At 38.2% G+C, this 19,386-nt stretch overlaps 1 protein-coding gene across 8 annotated transcripts in view; it reads right to left on the reverse strand.

The window, feature by feature from the left end:
- Positions 1-521: 521 nt before the first annotated feature.
- LOC149566692 (nuclear pore complex protein NUP160-like) overlaps positions 522-19,386 on the reverse strand; it is a 199,004-nt gene continuing 180,139 nt past the window's right edge. For all 8 annotated transcript variants that reach the window (XM_089820011.1, XM_089820008.1, XM_089820007.1 and 5 more), the window contains 4 exons: positions 1,984-2,091; positions 1,688-1,828; positions 1,094-1,267; positions 522-949 (listed from right to left, as the gene is read on the reverse strand). In XM_089820011.1, coding sequence (XP_089676137.1) covers positions 908-949; positions 1,094-1,267; positions 1,688-1,828; positions 1,984-2,091 — 465 coding nt within the window. In that variant the 3' untranslated portion in view covers positions 522-907. The remainder of the gene's footprint in view (positions 950-1,093; positions 1,268-1,687; positions 1,829-1,983; positions 2,092-19,386) is intronic.

Genomic DNA, 19,386 nt, shown 5'->3' on the forward strand with positions numbered 1-19,386 from the left:
TTCTTTTTTGAGTTTCCACATGATCATTATGCTATTGTTTTCTTATGTGCATTATTGCTAAGTTAGTAATTAACGTTATTGTGGTTGATAAAGTTTTAAATTAGTAAAGATTGTTGTTGTATTGATTCACCGCTTCACTGCCACACTCCATTCCCCAAACTGTGTCTCATACATTTTGTGATAATTAATCTTTGAATTCGTTGTCTAATTGTATTCATGTGTTATTTTATTTTTTTGACAAATAGGTGCCCCATTTATGAGTTGTTCATTATGTTGTGTATATCTTAAAATGCCTGAGAATATGAAAGAACATCGTCTAACGTAAGAGAATTATGTTGAGGTATGTTTACAAAGTCTCATATCTCCTTTCGAAGCTAGCTGAAAAGGTGGGAATTTTCATAGTTGGTTGGTAAATCCGTCTGTTTTTTGCAACATAGTTTGATGTGCTTGAATCTTGAGCAAAGAAGGGTTTTGCATCTCAAAAGTAACAAAAAAATCTCAGACTGCTTGTACTAGGGGTATCTCCAAAAAATCAACACTTCAATAGTTCTATAATTAGAAAATGTGAAGGAGTGCTTTTGTCATGTACATAAGCATTAGTGGAACACTATCCACAAACTAGGTATTGTACATGCCTAAGATTACACTGGGAAGGCATAAATTTGTGGAAATGTGCACAAATATAACCTATTAATCTACAAGGAACTCTCCATCTGCTTTAAAACATAAGCAGCATATTCTTCTGTCAACAAAACCAGGTCTTACAAAATCTGGAGCTCTGTATTAATAAAATGCTATGTGACATGTTAAAGTCTTTTTATGTTTTGCATCTTCCCTTTGCAACCCATTGTAGATTTGACATGGGTTGCCAGCAGAACTACTACTTCTTGTAATTTTTTCCACCATATCAAAGGGCAGAAGATTGTGCATCATCAGAATCCACCTTTAACTGCACAGTGGGTCATGGCAAATGACATCAAATTACCACTAAATACATTGTATTGAGCTTAGTATAAAAAGAAAACAGCAAACTCTGTAAGGTAGCCTCTAGAATAATATCAGTATCCAAGACAGGAAAATACAGTCAGCCCACCTGTTTTAAGTGACCTAACAGAGCCCCATGCAATAACTTCTGGAGCTTGTCACACTCTTCAATCATTTGGCCAGACTTTATCATCTCAGAGAGAATACAATATAAGCATTCAACTGAGGTATATGGAAACCAGACGGCAGACATTTTTTTGCGTTTGACAATATCAGCTGGTCTCTGGAAAATACACCCCATGGCAGGACAAAAAAATTTAGTTGAAACCAAGTTTTATGTAGAACCAAAAGCTTTTATTTATTCCTTTTCTTCCCCTTTCATTTTAATTTCTATTGCATAAACTTCTTGTGGCTCTCCAAACAAAAAGGAAAAAACTTGAGATTGCCAAAAATGGCCTATTGCTCACACTTTTCCCCTAAAAGGTGAAATAACCCATTAAGAAACCAAGATGATAAATTTTTGCAAGCTGCTCAAGATAAATATAGAAATTATTTGTGTCCTCTTCCAATCATTATAAAAGATTACTGTATTGGGTTAACAGTGTTAGACTGTTAGTTATCTATATCTCTATTTTTTTTCTGTAACTTTCCCCAGCTTTAATCATATGAAAGCAAAACAAAACATATCTGTATGAAATACTACCAGAGAAGACCATGCTTCTATATACTCGAGCAATAAGTAGGTAGCTTCAGAGAATCTTCCATAGTTTATATACAACCGGAGCAATGCTGCAGGATCTGACACTTGTCCAGCCATTCCCCAAGCAGTTGCTTTCCTTCGACCCTGTCATAAGAATAGTTGCAGAATATAGACACATTACATGATAGTGTCAGTAAGACTCTACATTGGCTATATTTGAATACTAAAATCTTCAAAAAATATGGGATTGTACCAAGCTAACATTATAAAAAAACTAATTATAGATATAAACTTCATGCCTTCAACATATCCACCAGCCACAAAGGCAAATTAATTTGTGGGTCTTTATGCAGCAGAGTTTCAGCAACGACAACTGGAAGTCGGGGATGTATGTCTGTGTATTTTTCCTGTTATGCAAATATTAGAAATAAGTCAGTGTAGAAGAAATATTAACCACTAATGCTTTTCCAAACAATAGTTTATAATAATTTTACTAGAGAGGAACTTTTTCTAAACTGTGAGCATATTTTAAACATATAAACATAATGAGGTCATTTGTTTATTAGGAGCTTATTATGAACTGAATTGTGATAGAATGTAGTTCACTTCACATTTGTTGCATCTCTATTGTGCAATAGGTCTGTCTGATCCTTTGAGCATTTTCTTTAAGCAAGTAGACCTCTCAAAAGTTGTGGTAAAGCCAGAAGAAACTTTCTAAAGCTTCAGTTGTGCTTATGTAGATACCAGACCAAACTAATCTATATCCAGAAATAAACAACATACAAATAAATAAGAGAAATCTATAGAATTCTAAAACTAAAATACAAATAAATAAAAGAAATATATAGAACTGTAAAAGTAAATTATTTGGCGGTATGATACTTCATGATTGATAGTATGATTATTTACAAAATTAAAATAATATTACATCCATTTTGAACATCAATATAATATTTTGTACTTATTAAATTAAAGTTGTTAATGTTGTAGCTCCAGTTGGATTGATTTAACCATGATATATAGTGTAACCTAGGCATGCACACTTGGGTCAATATCATGAAGCACCGGGTGCACGTGCATGCTTGGATGCAGCCGGCACATTGACTAAAAAGTCAAAAAAAAAAAGTTCTTTTGTCATTTGTTTTTTATTGGATTTTTATACAAGGGAACCCTAATTGGGTGTGTGTCCCATGTGGTCTCTTTCAAATCTTAATAAGGCAAATGCACCTCATTTTCATTTCATTGTTTTGGAGCAGCAAGGAGCAAAGTGAGCAAAAGAGGTTGGAGGAGTTTGTGAGAGCTTAGTGAGTGATTTTGCAAGGGATTGCAAGATCAAGAGGAGCAAGAAGATTTGATTTGGCAAGTGTCTCATCAAGTTCAAGGTAGATTTTTTTATTTTACAATTTTTTTTTTGTTTTAGAAATCAATTTATAATTTACTTTCAGCTTTGCAGTTTTGAATGTTTCATTCTTGAATCTTGTTAATAGTTCTAAGATTTTTATTATCTACATTAATTTTTTGTTATTAAAATATGCTGAAACATATTTACTATTTAGCTTCCTTTTCTTTTCTAAACAGTAAAGTTTTAAGTAGGCTGAAGCTAGTTTGTTATAATGTTTTTAGAAAAATTATTAATTACTTGAGCTGAAATGTATCATGATTCATAATCATTTTTATAAATTTATTCTGTGAAATACAATTCTATAAATGGCATCTAAATCCAATCAAAGTGCAGAAGACATGGAAATTAATGAGGTAAGTGCATCTGATTATGAGCTTGAGCTTAAAGGGAAGTAATCACAAGGCTAATGTAGATGGCCAATCTGAGGGAGAGCATCCTTATGTTGCACCAGGGGTGCCTTCTATTGATTGTCCTTAAGAGATTTTGGCACACTTTGCTAGGGGTCCTTATAATCCAAAGTCCCCACTAAAACAGTTTGCTATAAAAACTACACGCTCTACACCTACAAGTGGTGGCACACGTAAATGGAAGTGTAATATGTTTGGCACATAATGGTTTGGCAGCATTATGAGTTAATGCACACTTTTTTTGGACCAGTTATGGTATGAACTCATAAATATTCTTGGCAAACATTGAGAATGTGAAATACAGGATTGAAGTGAACAACCAATGCATTTCTGATGATATTGAAGTCCCGATACCTAGATCTTTGGTTGCTAGTCAATAGGTACAAGATATACAGTAGTTACAGGGGCAGCGAGATACATCAACTCGAATCTTGTATCAGAGAGCAAGGAATATGTCACCTACACCATCCTTTTCCTCACTTACAGTTCAACAGGAGATAGCAATAGGGGGAAACGGAAAGCAACTACAAGTCGTAGTGGTAGTAACCCCATTGCTCATTTACTTAACATGCACACGAGGGAGCGGTTAGATGATGTTCTTGGTGATTTCTTTTTTTCCAAAGACATTCCTACACGTGGCTCAATCTCCCTATTTTATGAGGATGATGTCCATGGTAGTGAAAGAGGGAGAGCCATCATATGTGCCACTAGGTGACCACAAGTTGAGGGCCACAATGTTGGATAGAGCCAATGACAAGGTTGGGATCTTGATGGAGCAGATGAAGGCATGTTGGATGGATTTAGGCTGCAGCATTATTATGGATGGTTGGATGGACATTAGTCATCGTCTACTCATCGACATTATGGTTACATGCACCGAGGGCTCATACGTTTTGAAGGGAGCTGATTGTTCAGGGCATCGTAAGGATGTTAATTTTCAGTTTCATGTGCTTCGGGAAGCCATTGAGGAGGTTGGCCACAAAATGTGGTCCAAGTTGTGACAGATGCAGCACATATGTGCACAGTTGCAGGGAAGCTTGTTGACGTAACCTATAGGCATATTTAGTGGACTCCATGTTGTGTGCATGCCATGAAATATGCACTCAAAGACATGGGGAAAATTGACTAGATTGGATTGGTGGTTAATGATGCGAGAGAGGTGCAAATGTTTATCTGCAATCATCATAAATCACATGCACTTTTGAGGAGCTTCGCAAAGAAGCAATTCCTAAAACCAATTGAGACCAGGTATGCATCATATTATATTCTCTTGGAGAGAATGATCGAGTTGCAAAAGCCATTGCAACTCATGGTTATGACACAAGAATGGAATCGACGGCCTAAGTCCAAAACATGGTAGGGGAAGAGGGTAAAGGAGACAATGAAGAGTGGTCAGTAAAAATCTAAATAAGTTTGAAATACGTGAGAGAAATATGATTTATAAGGGTAAAGGAGACAATTGATTATGGTGAAATTTTCTCTCGTGTAGCAACATCTAAATAAGTTTGTTAAATTTCTCTTTCATATGAACTAATTGTTATAATTGTCACTTTGTCATCCTGTTATGAATATAGATATACTTTAAATTATAGTTCTTAAATGGCTACAGGAAAATAACATGTTACAAATGGTATCAAAGCATTGAGTTAAACTTTGAACCTTGGGCTCATCACTTAACCGATCTAGGAAAACTGAAAAATATGAATTTAAAATGTTAGCGTGAGTAGCTGCCATATACTCTACCTTTGTAGTGGACAGAGCGACCATAACTTGTCGCTTGCTCATCCAACTTATTGCACCATCGAATAATGCACCGGTGGATCTTCTTCAATCAACATCGTCAACCCAATCTGAATCCACATAGCCTTGAATATCCAAAGAATGCTCATTTTCTGTTCCATGGAAACATATAGAGTACTCTAAGGTACCCTGCAAGTATTTGAAACTCTTTTTACTACATCCCAATGTGCTCTTCTTGGGTTAGACATGTCACCAGAAAGTACTCCCACTTCTTGGGCAATGTCTGGTCTTGTACAGACCATAGCATACATCAAACTTTCAATAACACTTTGATACAGTACTCGACTCATCTCTTCCATCTCCAATAAAGATGTAGGACACTGTGAGTTAAAAAGGTTTGTTCCATAGTAACAGGAACACTCAATGGCATGGAATCCTACTTATTGAATCTTTTCAGAATAGTACCAACATACTTACTCTGGCCTAGCCAAAGCTTTATGTTTTGTCTATCTCTTATAATCTCCATTCCCAGAATGTGCCTTGCTGGACCAAGATCTTTCATTTCAAACTTTGTTGAGAGTTGAGATTTTATTTCTGCAATCAAACCTTTTCCTTAGCAATAACCATGAAATAATCACCATCAAACTTGTAATATATACAGTGGTCAGATTTGGATCGCACAAATCTCAAACTCAATACATATGTATCAAATTTCTAGTACCACATCCTAGGACTTTGTTTTAAACTATACAAGGATTTCTTCAATTTACAAACCAAATGACTTTTACCTTTCACCACAAAGTGCTCTGGTTGTGTCATATAAATTTCTTCCTCCAGATCTCCATGAAGGAAAGCTATCTTCACATCCATCTGCTCAACTTCTAGATCATAGGTTGCTGCAATAGAAAGTAAAAATTGAATGGATCTCATTTTTGCTACAAGAAAGAAAATTTCACCATAATCAATTCCTGCAACCTGGGAGTAACCTTTTGCAACCAAACGTGCTTTATACTTCTCAATGCTTCCATCTGAACCCATCTTCCTTTTGAACACCCATTTACAACCAACAGGCTTCCGTCCTTCAGGCAGTGGTACAATGTCCCATGTGTCATTGCTCTTAAGAGCTGCCATTTCTTCTTCCATGGCTATTTTCCAGAACTCTGAATCATTCATACCAAGAGTCTTTTCTACAGATCTTGGTTCATCTGTTAGCACTCAAAACAAATATACACCTCCAATCATCAGGAGAATATCCATACCTTTCTGGTGCTTTCCTCTATTTACTAGACCTTCAAACAAGATTTGGTTCAGGTTCAAGTGCAAGTTTAGGTTCTCCCTCTTCCTCTGATGATTCATAACTCGTAGAGCTCTCCTCAACATCTTGTCTTTCTAAGGGCCTCAATTCAAATTTCTTAGGTGTAGCAGGAAGTTGAAACACATCTTTCTTTTTTTCCATCTGTTTTGAATGTACTGTAATAAAAGAAGGCTTAATTTCTCTAAAAATAACACTTCTGGAATAAAATAACTTTTGTGCAACAGGATCCCAAAGCTTCTATCCTTTCACACCATAACTATATCCGATGAACATACATTTGACAGCTTTGTTGTCTAATTTCCTCTGCTTCTCCTTTGACACATGAGCATATGTCTCACAACCAAAAACTCTCAAATCTCTAAGTGAAGGCTTGTGGCCCGACCATGCTTCCATTGGTGTCTTATCAACAAGAGTTAATGTAGGAGACTTATTTATCAGGTAGCAGGCAGTAGTTACAGCTTCAACCCAGAACTTTTGTTCCAGTCCAGCTCTACTCAGCATACTCCTAGTCTTCTCCATCAAGGTCCTGTTCATTCTTTCTGCAAATCCATTATGTTGTGGAGAATACAAAGTTGTCTTCTCTTAATACCACAATCTTAACAAAATGTGTCAAAATCATTGGAGCAAAATTCACCACCATTATCAATTTTGTAGTCGTATTAAAGTAACTATCATGTTTAGTACTTGTGAAAACTAGTCGGGCTGGGTAGTTAGGAGGTGAGGAAAAGCGTGAAACCAACCGACCCTTCTATAAATATATGGAATATTGTCAATGTACTCATGTTGATTTTTGGTATTAATAAATAAATCATTTCCTTGCCTACTGGTACTGTGGTATGAATAGTATGTTCTAGGTTTTACTTCATATGTATCTCAATTGGATTGTTCTATGTGGTTAGCATATCGTATCTCCGTGAATTTGCATGATATTTCCACTCAACATTTTTGGTGCCATTGCCCAAATCCGATCCTAGAGGTCGACAAGATGGAGTAATGGGAAGACCCTTTGTACTGCTCATCCAAGTGACAAATAGTGACGGGTAAGAGGAGGAAATAACCAAGCAAGATCAGTTGACACTTGATCTAGTAATGGCCTGGGAAGTTACGGTTGATCAGTACGTACAAAGGGGAGCCTGTGAGAGAACAGTCCTCGAAGGTACGGTACGTGATGAACTTTTGGTGCCACTAGCAGTGTACAATCTCTTGGAAGAGATCCCTCGCTTGTTAGCACAAAATTTGTTACGAGTGGAAGAAGAAAGAGCTGAGACACAAAGGGAATGAAGGAGACAACAAGTACTACAACAATATACCGAAAGGGGGACTAGGGAGCACGAAGAACGTGAAGCTTCCAAAAAGGGAAATAAACAATAAAATGATTCATGCCCGTAATTCCAAACATATATCCCAAGCGGGTACAAGGAGAAGAAACTGAGGAAGCAGTCGCTTTGAGGATACTACGTCTCCAACAGCAGGAGAGACATCGTAACTGGAAGGGAGGAGGACAAAGGGATTCCACGAGAATCCAAGGAAGGTTGATTGAACATACAATCAAAGATATAGAAAATTTGGTCATCTCCGAGACAGCAGCAAGGAAGTTGGGATACAAAAACCCAAAGACACTAGCAGGGAGAGACTTCCAAAAGAGCAAAGTCAAGAAGAAGGGGATACTTTCAGTAGTTCCTCCTCGAGAATGAACTTCCAGTTGGGAGGGAGTATTCCATTGGGAAGAAGAGTTCCATCGGAGGTGTTCCATCAGGAGGTGTTCAATCGGGAGGTGTTCACATAATGGCAATAGACAAACAAAAATTACCAAGGTTCACAGGGGACGGCTCGGAGGACCCCGCTCGCCACTATAAAACATGTATAACCATATGGCAAGTGAATGGACAAAATGATGCAACGGAATGGTTAAAAGCCTCTCTGACCACACATTAAGGGGTGTTGCCATTGATTGGTAAACAGATTTGGAGGCAACAAAGAAAAACACATGGAATAATATCCGCACAACCTTTGAGAAAGAATTCAAACTCCTAAGAGATGATGATGAAATAGTAATGGAGATTTATAACACAAGAAAAGGGAAAAGTGAATCTGTCAAAGCCTATAGTAGAAGAATGAAAGAGCTGATAAGAAAACTAGATAACAAGCTGGCAGATGGACTAAAGAAACAATGGTCCATCGAAGGATTGACACTGTCTCTCAAGAAAAAGATGAAGATAGTCCCATCATCAACCTTTGGCATTTGATGAAGCAAGTGGCAGGGAGTAAAGAATAAAAGAAAGAAGGGAGAGAACTTCGGTGTACTTAGTGTTAAAAAGGCCATACCAAAGGAGCACGCCCAGAGAAAGCATTTTGCGAGATTTGACAAGTACTGGGACACACAATTAAAGACTGCCCTTATAATTTGAAAACAAGGAGTGCTCAAGAATTCTTGACCTGCGAGGGGCAATCCACACCTCCCTCCATTCCGCTGAAGAACAGAAATATAGAAGCCTCATAAGGAGGATACATAAATAACAGGAGAGGAAGTAACAATAATAGCAACAACAATAGCAATAACAACACACAACGGCGGCCACTCCAGTATGATTCCAAGGGGACGCCGATGATTCAATGTAGGAGATGTAATGAATGGGGATATTTTGCACGAGATTGTCAAAGTGAAGGAGGACAAAATGGACAGATGCTCTACAAATGGTGTGGGCCAGGCAACCATGAGGATGCAAGTTGCCCGAGACCAAAGCGAGTAAATATGCTAGACATTGAAGATCCAGAAGGCGAGATCCGTGCAGTCACTAGGATGCAAGCCAGAAATTAACCTATCTAGATGCTACTATGGAGACCGAAAGATTTTAGGAAACAAAGAAACATTCAAGATAGCATGAGAGAGGAAGGAAAGAAAAAGCCAAAAAAGCCTACTTTAAATAAGGGCGTAACGAATATTGTGTGGCAAGTACTGGGAACTACTATCCCAATGAAAATAGGTGATTTATTAGAAACATTATCCCAACTATAGGGAGCACTAACACAGGGGGCAAACCCGAAAGGGATAATGTCAAAGAAAAAGAGGGAGGGAGAAATACGGATAGAAGTCAATCCTTGTTCTCCATAGGGATGAGGAGAATGCCAACGGTAGTAAAGATGGAGATACTAGGATGCAAACTCTCAAATACTGTTGTGGATCGAGGTTCTAGCGTAAATGTCTTATCAGAAGAAACATGGAAGGAAATAGGGAAACCCACACTCTGGCCATCGACACTTCAACTAGTGGGAGCGGATCAACATGGAATCAAGAGTATAGGAACGCACATGGGACAAGAAGTCATAGTTGGTATGCAACAATTTTTTCTTAATTTTGTGGTTATCACCCTAGAGAAGAAAGGATATGATGCTCTATTAGGAAGGGGATGGTTGGTTGCAGCAAAAGCTACCCATAACTGGAAGCAAAACACTCTATTTATTGAGTCAGAAGGAAGAAAGTTCACCATAGACCTCAAGAACTAATTAGTAAGTCAGGACTTGGCATCGGACTCAAAAGGAGAAGACTATGGAGAGATGAAACCAGATGAAGGAATGCTTAGATTAGGGGAATGCTTAGAAGATGACACAAGTTCCCTTAATGGATTATTTCACTGGCATATCGGAGACTTTGAAGTTTGCCATGCGGAATGTAATATGCTAGAAGTACAAGAATCCAAGTTGGAGGAACAATACCTAAAAGGGTACACAGAGTATAAAGAAGGGATGACAACTTTCAACAAGACACTCGCACACATTTTTGAAACAAGGGTGGAATACAAAGAAGCCAAGCTCCAAGCATTAAACCTCGAAGAAGGAGATCAACCTAAGGAAATATGGATAGGAGATGATTGGGACCCAGTATTGAAAGCGGCAGCCCTTAGAATCTTCTTGGAGTATACAAACGTCTTTGCTTGGACGTACAAAGACTTGAAGCGAGTACCCCCGAAACTGTGTGTCCATCGGATTCCATTGGTACCTAGAGCAAGACCAGTGCGGAAAAGGCCTTATAGAATAAATAAAAACTATGCAAAAATGGTCAGGGAAGAAATCACAAAGATGTTAGAAGTAGGGATAATATTCAAAGTACAAACAAGTGAATGGGTATCTCCTATAGTGATATCACTTAAGAAGGATGGCGTTCAAATTTGGATATGTGTAGATTTCATATGTTTGAATGCGGTGACAATAAAAGACCCATTTCCCATTCTGTTTATTGATAGCATTTTGGAGGAGGTAGCTAGCCATGACATGTATTCCTTCATAGACGGATTTTCAAGATACAATCAAATCAGCATTACAAAAGACGATAAGCTAAAAACTACATTTGTAGTTGAAGACAGGCTATATGCCTATAATAGGATGCCCTTCTGACTATACAATGCACAAACCATGTTCTATAGGATCATACTACATATCTTCAATGGAATGTTTGTGGGGAACTTCAAAGCATTCTTGGATGATTGGTCAGTTTACAGTGGGCAAGAGCAACACCTCAAAATTCTTGGAGAATGCATGGAGAAATGTTGAAGAGGAAGACTAGCCCTCAAAATTCTTGGAGATTAGCCCTCAATCCAAAATAATGCAAGTTCATGGTTTCACATGGGAGACTTCTTGGGCATATTGTGTGCAAAGAAGGATTGAAGACAGATCTTAATAAGATCAAGGTGATTTTTGGAAATGGAAGTGTCGTCCAATGTAACAGGCATCAAGTCATTTCTAGGTCATGTAGGATACTATAGAAGGTTTATAAAAGGATTTGCTTAAGTATCAATGCCACTGGAGAGATTAACAAGGAAAGGCGAGTGGTTTGGGTGGAAGGAAGAGCAAGAAGACACCTTCCAAGAACTGAAGAAAAGATTAGTCGGGGCCCCTATCCTCATATATCCCGATTGAGACAAAGAATTTTGTGTCCATGTGGACGCCTTCAATTATGCAACAGGTGCAACTTCGGCACAAACAGGGAAGGAAGGGTTGGATCATCCTATATATTTTGCAAGCAGACTTCTCTCTAAAGTAGAGCGTAGCTACAGTACCACAGAGCGAGAAGCATTAGGAATGGTGTATGCAATACAGAAATTCAGACATTACTTACTAGCTACACCCTTTACATTTTTTGTTGACCACCAAGCACTAATGTACTTAGTAAACAAACCGATGATTCAAGGGAGTAAGTAGATGGTTGATTCTACTACAAGAATTTACATTTACAATTACAGTGAGGTCGGGAAAATCTCGTGTGATTGTTGATCAATTGTCAAAGAACAAGTCAGGGGAAGCTTCAAGTAGTGGGGTGTGTGAGAAATTTCATAACAAGGTAGATTTATGACATGATTTCTCATACCCTGTTATGAAATTCCAGCTAATTGAAGGGTTATTGTACAAAATGGGACCGAACAAAATATTGAGATGTGTAATGGAGGAAGAAATTCAAGGGGTTCTAAGCAAAGCCCATGAAGGACTGGTGGGAGGTCACATGGGACCAAATACTATGGTGAGAAAGGTACTTTTGGGAGGACTATGGTGGCCGACATTGTTTGCAGATGCAAGGGAATGGATATTGAGTTGTGACACTTGTTAGAGAGTAGGAAGATCACTCAAAAGAGACTTCATGCCACTATTTCAGTCCAAACCACAAGAATTATTTGAGCGGTGGGGACTAAACTTTGTAGGACCCTTATCGATAAGCAAAAATCATCGATGTAAGTACATAGTGCTGGCAACAGAGTACTTAACAAAATGGGCTGAATTACAAACTCTTCCAGACAACACGGCTCTTAGTACGGCCAGATTTCTATATGAACAAATAGTCACGAGATTTGGGATTCCACTCCAGCTAACAAGTGAACAAGGAGTACATTTTGTGAATCATACCATCAGGAGGATCACAAGTGATTAAACAATTTTTCATTGCTTCTCAAGTCCTTATTATCCAAAACCGAAAAGCCAGGGAGAAGCCACGAACTAAGTAATAGTGGCAATCCTATATAAAACGTGTCAAGTAGAAAGGTAGGATTGGGAAGAACGAATCTCGGCAATGGTCTAGGCATATAGGACTACGTATAAGGCCATTGCTGGACATACTCCCTTTTACCTTATGAACGGATAGGACGTCATGGTACCAATGGAACATGTAGTACTAAACTTACCGATGGTAGTCGAAAACAGATTGGGCGATGACAAGAGCCTCAAGGAAAGACTATGTACTTTACTCAAATTGGATGAAAAGAGGACATTTGCTCAATAGAGTACACAGGTAGCCCAACAAAGGCAAAAATTTTGGCATAACAAACATCTGAAGAAAATGGATTTTAAAGAAAGGCAACTAGTACTAAGATATAATGGGAAAAATGAAATAACGCCAAGAAAATTTAAAGTCTGATGGCTAGGAAGATTTAAAATATCAAAAATAAAGGAGAATGGAGCAATGAAGTTATCTAATTTGGATAACAAACCTATCAGAGACTTAGTAAAAGGGTCTAAGTTAAAAACATATAGGGACAAAAATAAATTACCAAGCACCCATTTTACAGGTATAGAAAAAGAACAAGGACGCAAAATGAAAAGTATGTGTAATGAAGGAGAACTTAAATCGGATCAATATAAAGAGGAGTTATAAAACATACATGCCATAACAGTGGAGAAAGTACTAGTCGTATGACCAAAGAAAGGAACACCTGTACGAATGTTCATACCACAGGAGGGAAGCATAGGAGGGCGTACAACAGGGTTAGCCTTACGGAGGAAGGGAGTGCAACAGAACTCTATACGGCAACCACCAGTATGGCAGCTGCATGTACTGTAGAATTCCATATGACAATTGCACGTACTGCAACATTTTGTACGGCAGCCAACCGTACAATAGCAACAGGTATCCTTACGAAATCGGCAGTCATTGACATCCGTGCAGCGAAAACAACAGATAACATCCCTACGTGAGGAAGAGGTAACATTCGTAAGTGAGGAGTCCGTACAATGGCAGAAGACAATACAAGCAACCGTACCTATCAATTCTAGGACAAAAGAAGGGCTTTGTTGCAAGCAATCACATCAAAAGAATGGTTGGTACAGTTTGTACTGGTGGTGTATACAAACAGTTAAAGCTATCTAGGAACCGATGCATCAACACACAATCGCATTGGAAATCCATGCAGAGGAAACATTATTGATTCCAAAAAGAGGAAATCTGAGGAATTGCAAGCAAAGGAGGCAAGGAAGATGACACAAAGCAAAGGGAAAGTGGCACAAAAAATCACAATCACAGCTGAGAATATTACATTTGAAAGTGTGATGGGAAGTGAGTGCTGACTTGCTGGGAAAAAACAAAGGCGAACCATCCTCTGAAGAAGGCATTATGCCCAGTAGAGGTAGATAAAATCATTTTCATGCTGATTTTTGAATTAAAAGAGTTTGAACCTATACTGCGGAATTTAATAACAGGTTATGAGAAATCATGTCATAAATCTACAGTACAATATTTCCAGCAACAAGTGACAATTTCTTATTTGGCAGAAGAAATAAGTAGGGTTTTTGGAATCCCCCATATAGGGCAGGAACTCGAAAAAACCCCTATGACAGTAGAAGACAAGAAAAGGTTAAAACTAATGTACCAAAAAATCTTACAAGTCTGGAATGGGATGGAATTCTAAAGAACAATAGGGTCTCAAGAAGGTTTTCATTGTAAATGATGAATGGCGATGTATTGTCGATTTGGTAAAAAGTAAGCTCACAGCGGGCAGCTGAACGTCTAACATTGCCCTTTGGATGTTGCCTGTTGCAGAGGGTCTTTATAAAGGACAGACATAAAATTGGGCTCAATTTCTTTCTAATAAGCTCCGAGAATTCATGGAATTGAAACACGAAGTCTTTTACATGCCTCATTATGTCGTACCCTTATTCTTAGAAGCGATACACACTCAGGTGAGCAATGAGCACCAAGGAACACTGGTACCGGCTAATAAGGTGGAGTCATACAAGCCAGCTATGACATACTGGCTCCATATTGATATCATAGGTGTAGGCCATCACAAAGGCGGTGAACCAAAGAAAAATAAACCCAAACAAATAGCAGTGATCAAAGAAGAGGAAGAAGATGACAAAAGTTCAAAAGAAGGCAGCAATATGGATTCATCTTCATTCGACTCACAAGAGGCGGAGATCCGCCTAAGTCATCTGCAGGGGACTCCATTGGCAGTTACATTTATACCACCTACAGAGGGACACTTCCAACAGGAGTATCAAAACCTCCTAAGCTTTACCAGAAAACACCTGGTGATGCCGATAAAATTGAGGCAACAGATAATTCCAATCCAAATCAAATAGGAGTCAAGGAAGGAACAGGTGGTAGGCAATAGATTTCGACATGGGGGGCTTCCAGAATATCAATCCCTAAGATGGTGCCACATCTTTCCGAAACAACACTACCGTACTAAAGTTGTAGATTTGAGGTGCCAAACAGAGTTGGCCAATAAAGTGAGGTTACAAACACCTCTTTGCCCAAAAATAGTCCATCTAGTTGCTATTGTGGTACAGCCAGTAGGAGAGGATAAACAAACTAGGGAAACTCACACTCAGGGAAGCATGACGGTAGTGGCTGGTACAGATGTGGCCAAGACAAATACCGTCCTGGAGGAGGCAGACAGATTACTCGAGGAAGAAGGCATGGTGTCTTCACCCTTAGAGACAGTTGCTGAGGATCAGGCAGAGATACAAGGAAAGCGTGGGGAACCACTGGACACAGCCTCTTTTGCAACCAAGGCCGAACTGTTCCTCACTAAGCTTCATGCCATGGAGCATTCTACTAGGGAGATCGTGCAACAAGCCAAGGCTTAGAATCTCGAAACTGTCATAGCAGTAGTAGAGGTATTGGCCACCTTTATGCAAACTGACTGCCACATAGATTGGGGACTACTAGAATAGGGTGGATAATCAAAGGAGGAAATGGCTACTACATGGACCGACAATTCTATCATTTCCAATGAACAGGAACAATCGCCTCTCATAGAGGCGCTTACAGCTATGGAGGTTGCCTTTCGAGGAACCTTTTTGAAACTTCAACAAGTAAAAAGCATGGCTAAAGCTTGGAGGCTGGAAGGGAAGAATCTTCGACATCAGTGGGCAGCGGAGAAAGTCGCCATGCAGGAAGCTTGGAACATAGAAAAAGCTGCATTGGAGAGCAAGGTCACCACCACAGAAACCAAGAAGATGGACACTTTATGAGTATTGCAAGGCATTTGGACAAAGCAAAAGATAGTTGAGCGAGACCTGCAACAACTAAGGGGAGCTCCGAGCACAAGGATGTCCTCCCATCCTCTTCAAGTCAATGTTTGTTTTTGTTGGTTTCTTATTCCTCATTCCTTTGGAAGACAAGTTCTTTTTTTTTCCGGGGGGGGATAGATGTTGTCGAAATAAAGTAGCTATTATGTTTAGCACTTGTGAAAACCAGTTGGGCTAGGTAGTTAGGAGGTGAGGAAATGTGTCAGTTGGTTTCCAACCAACAGTCCCTTCTATAAATATCTAGAATATTGTTAATGTACTCATGTTGATTTTTGGTATTAATAAAGAAATCATTTCCTTGCATATTGGTACTGTGGTATAAATAGTATGTTTTAGGTTTTACTTCATATGTATCTCAATTGGACTGTTCTGTGTGGTTAGCATATCATATCTCTGTGAATATAGGCCATGAAGGACAAGGTCCGAGCATGATATTTCCATTTTATAGATTCTCAAACACTTTATCTTCTTTCCAATCTGCAACTCAACCATTGCTTTAAATTCTTTGAAATGACTGAAAACTGCAGCTTTACTCCTAAGGAAATAAACCCATGTTCTTCTACTGAAATCATCAATGAAAAAAATAAACTGATCTGCCAATAGAAGGAACATCAACTGGACCAAATACATATGAATGGATTAGATCCAAAATACATGAAGACTTATGAGAACTTGAGTAAAACTAAACGCGGTTTTGTTTACCATAGATACCAAAATCACAAAAATCAAACTCAAAATTGTAGTCATTCAACCCATCAACAAGGTTTTTATTTTTTAAGGCTCATAGACCCTACTCATCTATGTGGCCGAGTCTCTAGTGCCATAACATTGTCTTCTCTGCAAGGAACTTTGATTCAGTAGATAGAGCACCCTTGGATACACAAAAACCATGACCATTTGTTGAAAAAGAAACTCTCACTTTCTCCAACAAAGTAGTCTTCTTTACAATCTGATCAGAAGTGCTATTGCACTCAACCATGCATGCATCAAGCTGGTACAATGTACCCAATCTGCCTCCTCTTGCTATACCATAGCACCTCTCACCACTTTCACACTTGTCTTAGAAAACTGTACATGCACACCTACATCTATTCGTTTGCTAGCAGATAACAAATTCCTTGCAAGTCTAGGGATCTACACGACACCATCAAATCTTCTAATTCTACCATCAAAAAATTTCACATGAATACTTCCACGACCAACAATATGAAGAACTGAGTTTTCACCCAAGTACACCTTACAACCATCAAACTTTCCATACTAAATCAATTTCTATTAGGAGTCGTGAAAAGATGTACCTGAGTCTATCAACCATGCATTGTCACCTACATGAGTAGCCAAGGCTGCGATGAAAACATCTCCATCTTCCTTCTCAAACTCATAATCAAAATCTCACTTCTTCTTTTTCTTCTTCTCCTCTTTGCAATCCTTTCGGAAGTGTCCAGGTTTGCCACAATTCCAACAGATTGCCTTGGATTTACCAAGAGTTTTTGATCTCCACTTATTCTTGGACTTAGAACGGCAACGTTGCTTTTCATTATTGCCCCTTTCTTTTGGTCTTCCTCGAACACTCAAAGCCTTTTTGACATTGAGAGAGACCTTTCTTCTCATCTCCTCAGAAAGTAGAGAACCAACAACGTCCTCCATCTTCAAGAGAACTAAAGTGCTCCCTATGGCCATGACAAGGCTGTCCCATGAGTCTAGCAACAAACATAACAAGATTTGGCACCTTTCTTCTTCATCAATTGACACCCCAACTGAGGTCAACTGAGTCACCAACATATTAAAACTTTCAAGAAGCTCAGAAATCCATCCACTTTCCATTCTCAAGGAATACATCTTCCTTAAAAAAGTCTTGTTCGCAAGTGATTTCGCTTGATAGATCTCACTTAGCTTCTTCCAAAGCTTCTTCGCAGTAGGTTCTCCATGGACATTAATCAGAATCGAGTTTGCAGGATTAAAGTGAGATCTGCGAGCCTCAGCTTATTTTCATCAATCGCATCCCATTGATTCCGATCAATCAATAGATCTTCCATCTTTAGCTTCCACATCTAAAAGTTTGTGCTAGAATACTTCTCTACATTAATCATCCCCGATATGCTTGCCATCTTTGCAATCCTACAACATGGAAATAAAAACCTCTGCAAAAGATCCCACTCAAACCTTGATTAGCTCAAAAAACCCTGTCCCCAACAAATCGAACCAAAACTAGCCAAACTTTGATACCACTTGTAAGGAAGCAAAGGTGCGCAGAATCGCTTCCTACACTAAACTTGAGAGTAGGATTATGCAAATTCAACTTACTATTGCAAAGGGCTCAAGAAATGCATAATAACATAATCAAAATAACAATAAACACATCACACAATGATTACCGTGGAAAAACCCTTTCAGGAGAAAAACTCCACCCTCCAAAACCCGCACAATGTATTATCAAATCGGGAAGATTACAATACACTTGCAATGCAAGTTCTTATAAGAGCACATCATCACAACTCGAACTCAAACACAAACTCGGACTCAAAGAGATTCCTTCTAACACCCAGTCTTGCAAACAGAACTCGATGATTCAAACACAACTTGGAAACAATTTGGGCTCTTAAAAAACCATGAGCCAAAACCATGGGCAAAAGAACCATGCCACATGTTACCCACTTGTCATTTGTAATTCCAAGAATAGCATTTTCATCCATCATTTTGTCCTCTAGTTTTAACCCCCATAAAAGTCATATAATGAGTTGTTTATACTCTAAAAATAGTCCTCCTATATTGTACTAGGGACAAGACACATTTTTAACAACTCATACACTTTTTTCCAACTCATAAACATGTGGAAAACTACCACTATTTTTTTTACAATTTTTTACAATTTTCCAAAAAAGCTTCCAAGGTTGAGACACAATTCTCAACAGTTTGTTATATTTCATGTAAAGATAAGATGTTACTTGTTCATTTCAATTTTAACAGAAAATGAATATTTATTATTTTTAAGTTGGAAAAGCTAGTTGTGTATTTGAAATGGGGGTTAGATGTTATGATGATTATAAAAATAACTTTTGATTATAGTTATCTTGATTTAAATTGAGTAATATGTTATTATCGCGAAAATTCTTCTTTTGTTACAGAACACAACAAAGGGGGGAAAGTATTGCTAAATGGAAGATAGGGATTCAAGCACCAAAAGTCCATTGATAGGCCGTGAGGTATGGATTCTAACCATCTTGGCTAAGGATACAATGACTAGGCAAGCAAGAGTATACCTTGGACGACTATAGGCTAACAAGTCAGTTCATAAAACTTATCAAAAAAAACATTAAGCATTTAAATAATAATATAAATTATTACCTTTTCTATCTGAAATCATTGTAAAGTATCGTCATCATATTTCATATATTGGCACCATGTTACCATGATATTTATACTTGCACGTCCATGTGTGTGTATAAGTGTAAATCAATATAATGATACAAATGAAATATTCGATAAATTTATACACATGTATGTATATATGTTCGTACAAATAAAGGTGGCAAAGATATCATGT

This window comes from Cupressus sempervirens, chromosome 3 (assembly GCF_028749045.1).
Source record: "Cupressus sempervirens isolate cs-2001-9-10 chromosome 3, ASM2874904v1, whole genome shotgun sequence".
NCBI classification, from domain to species: domain Eukaryota; kingdom Viridiplantae; phylum Streptophyta; class Pinopsida; order Cupressales; family Cupressaceae; genus Cupressus; species Cupressus sempervirens.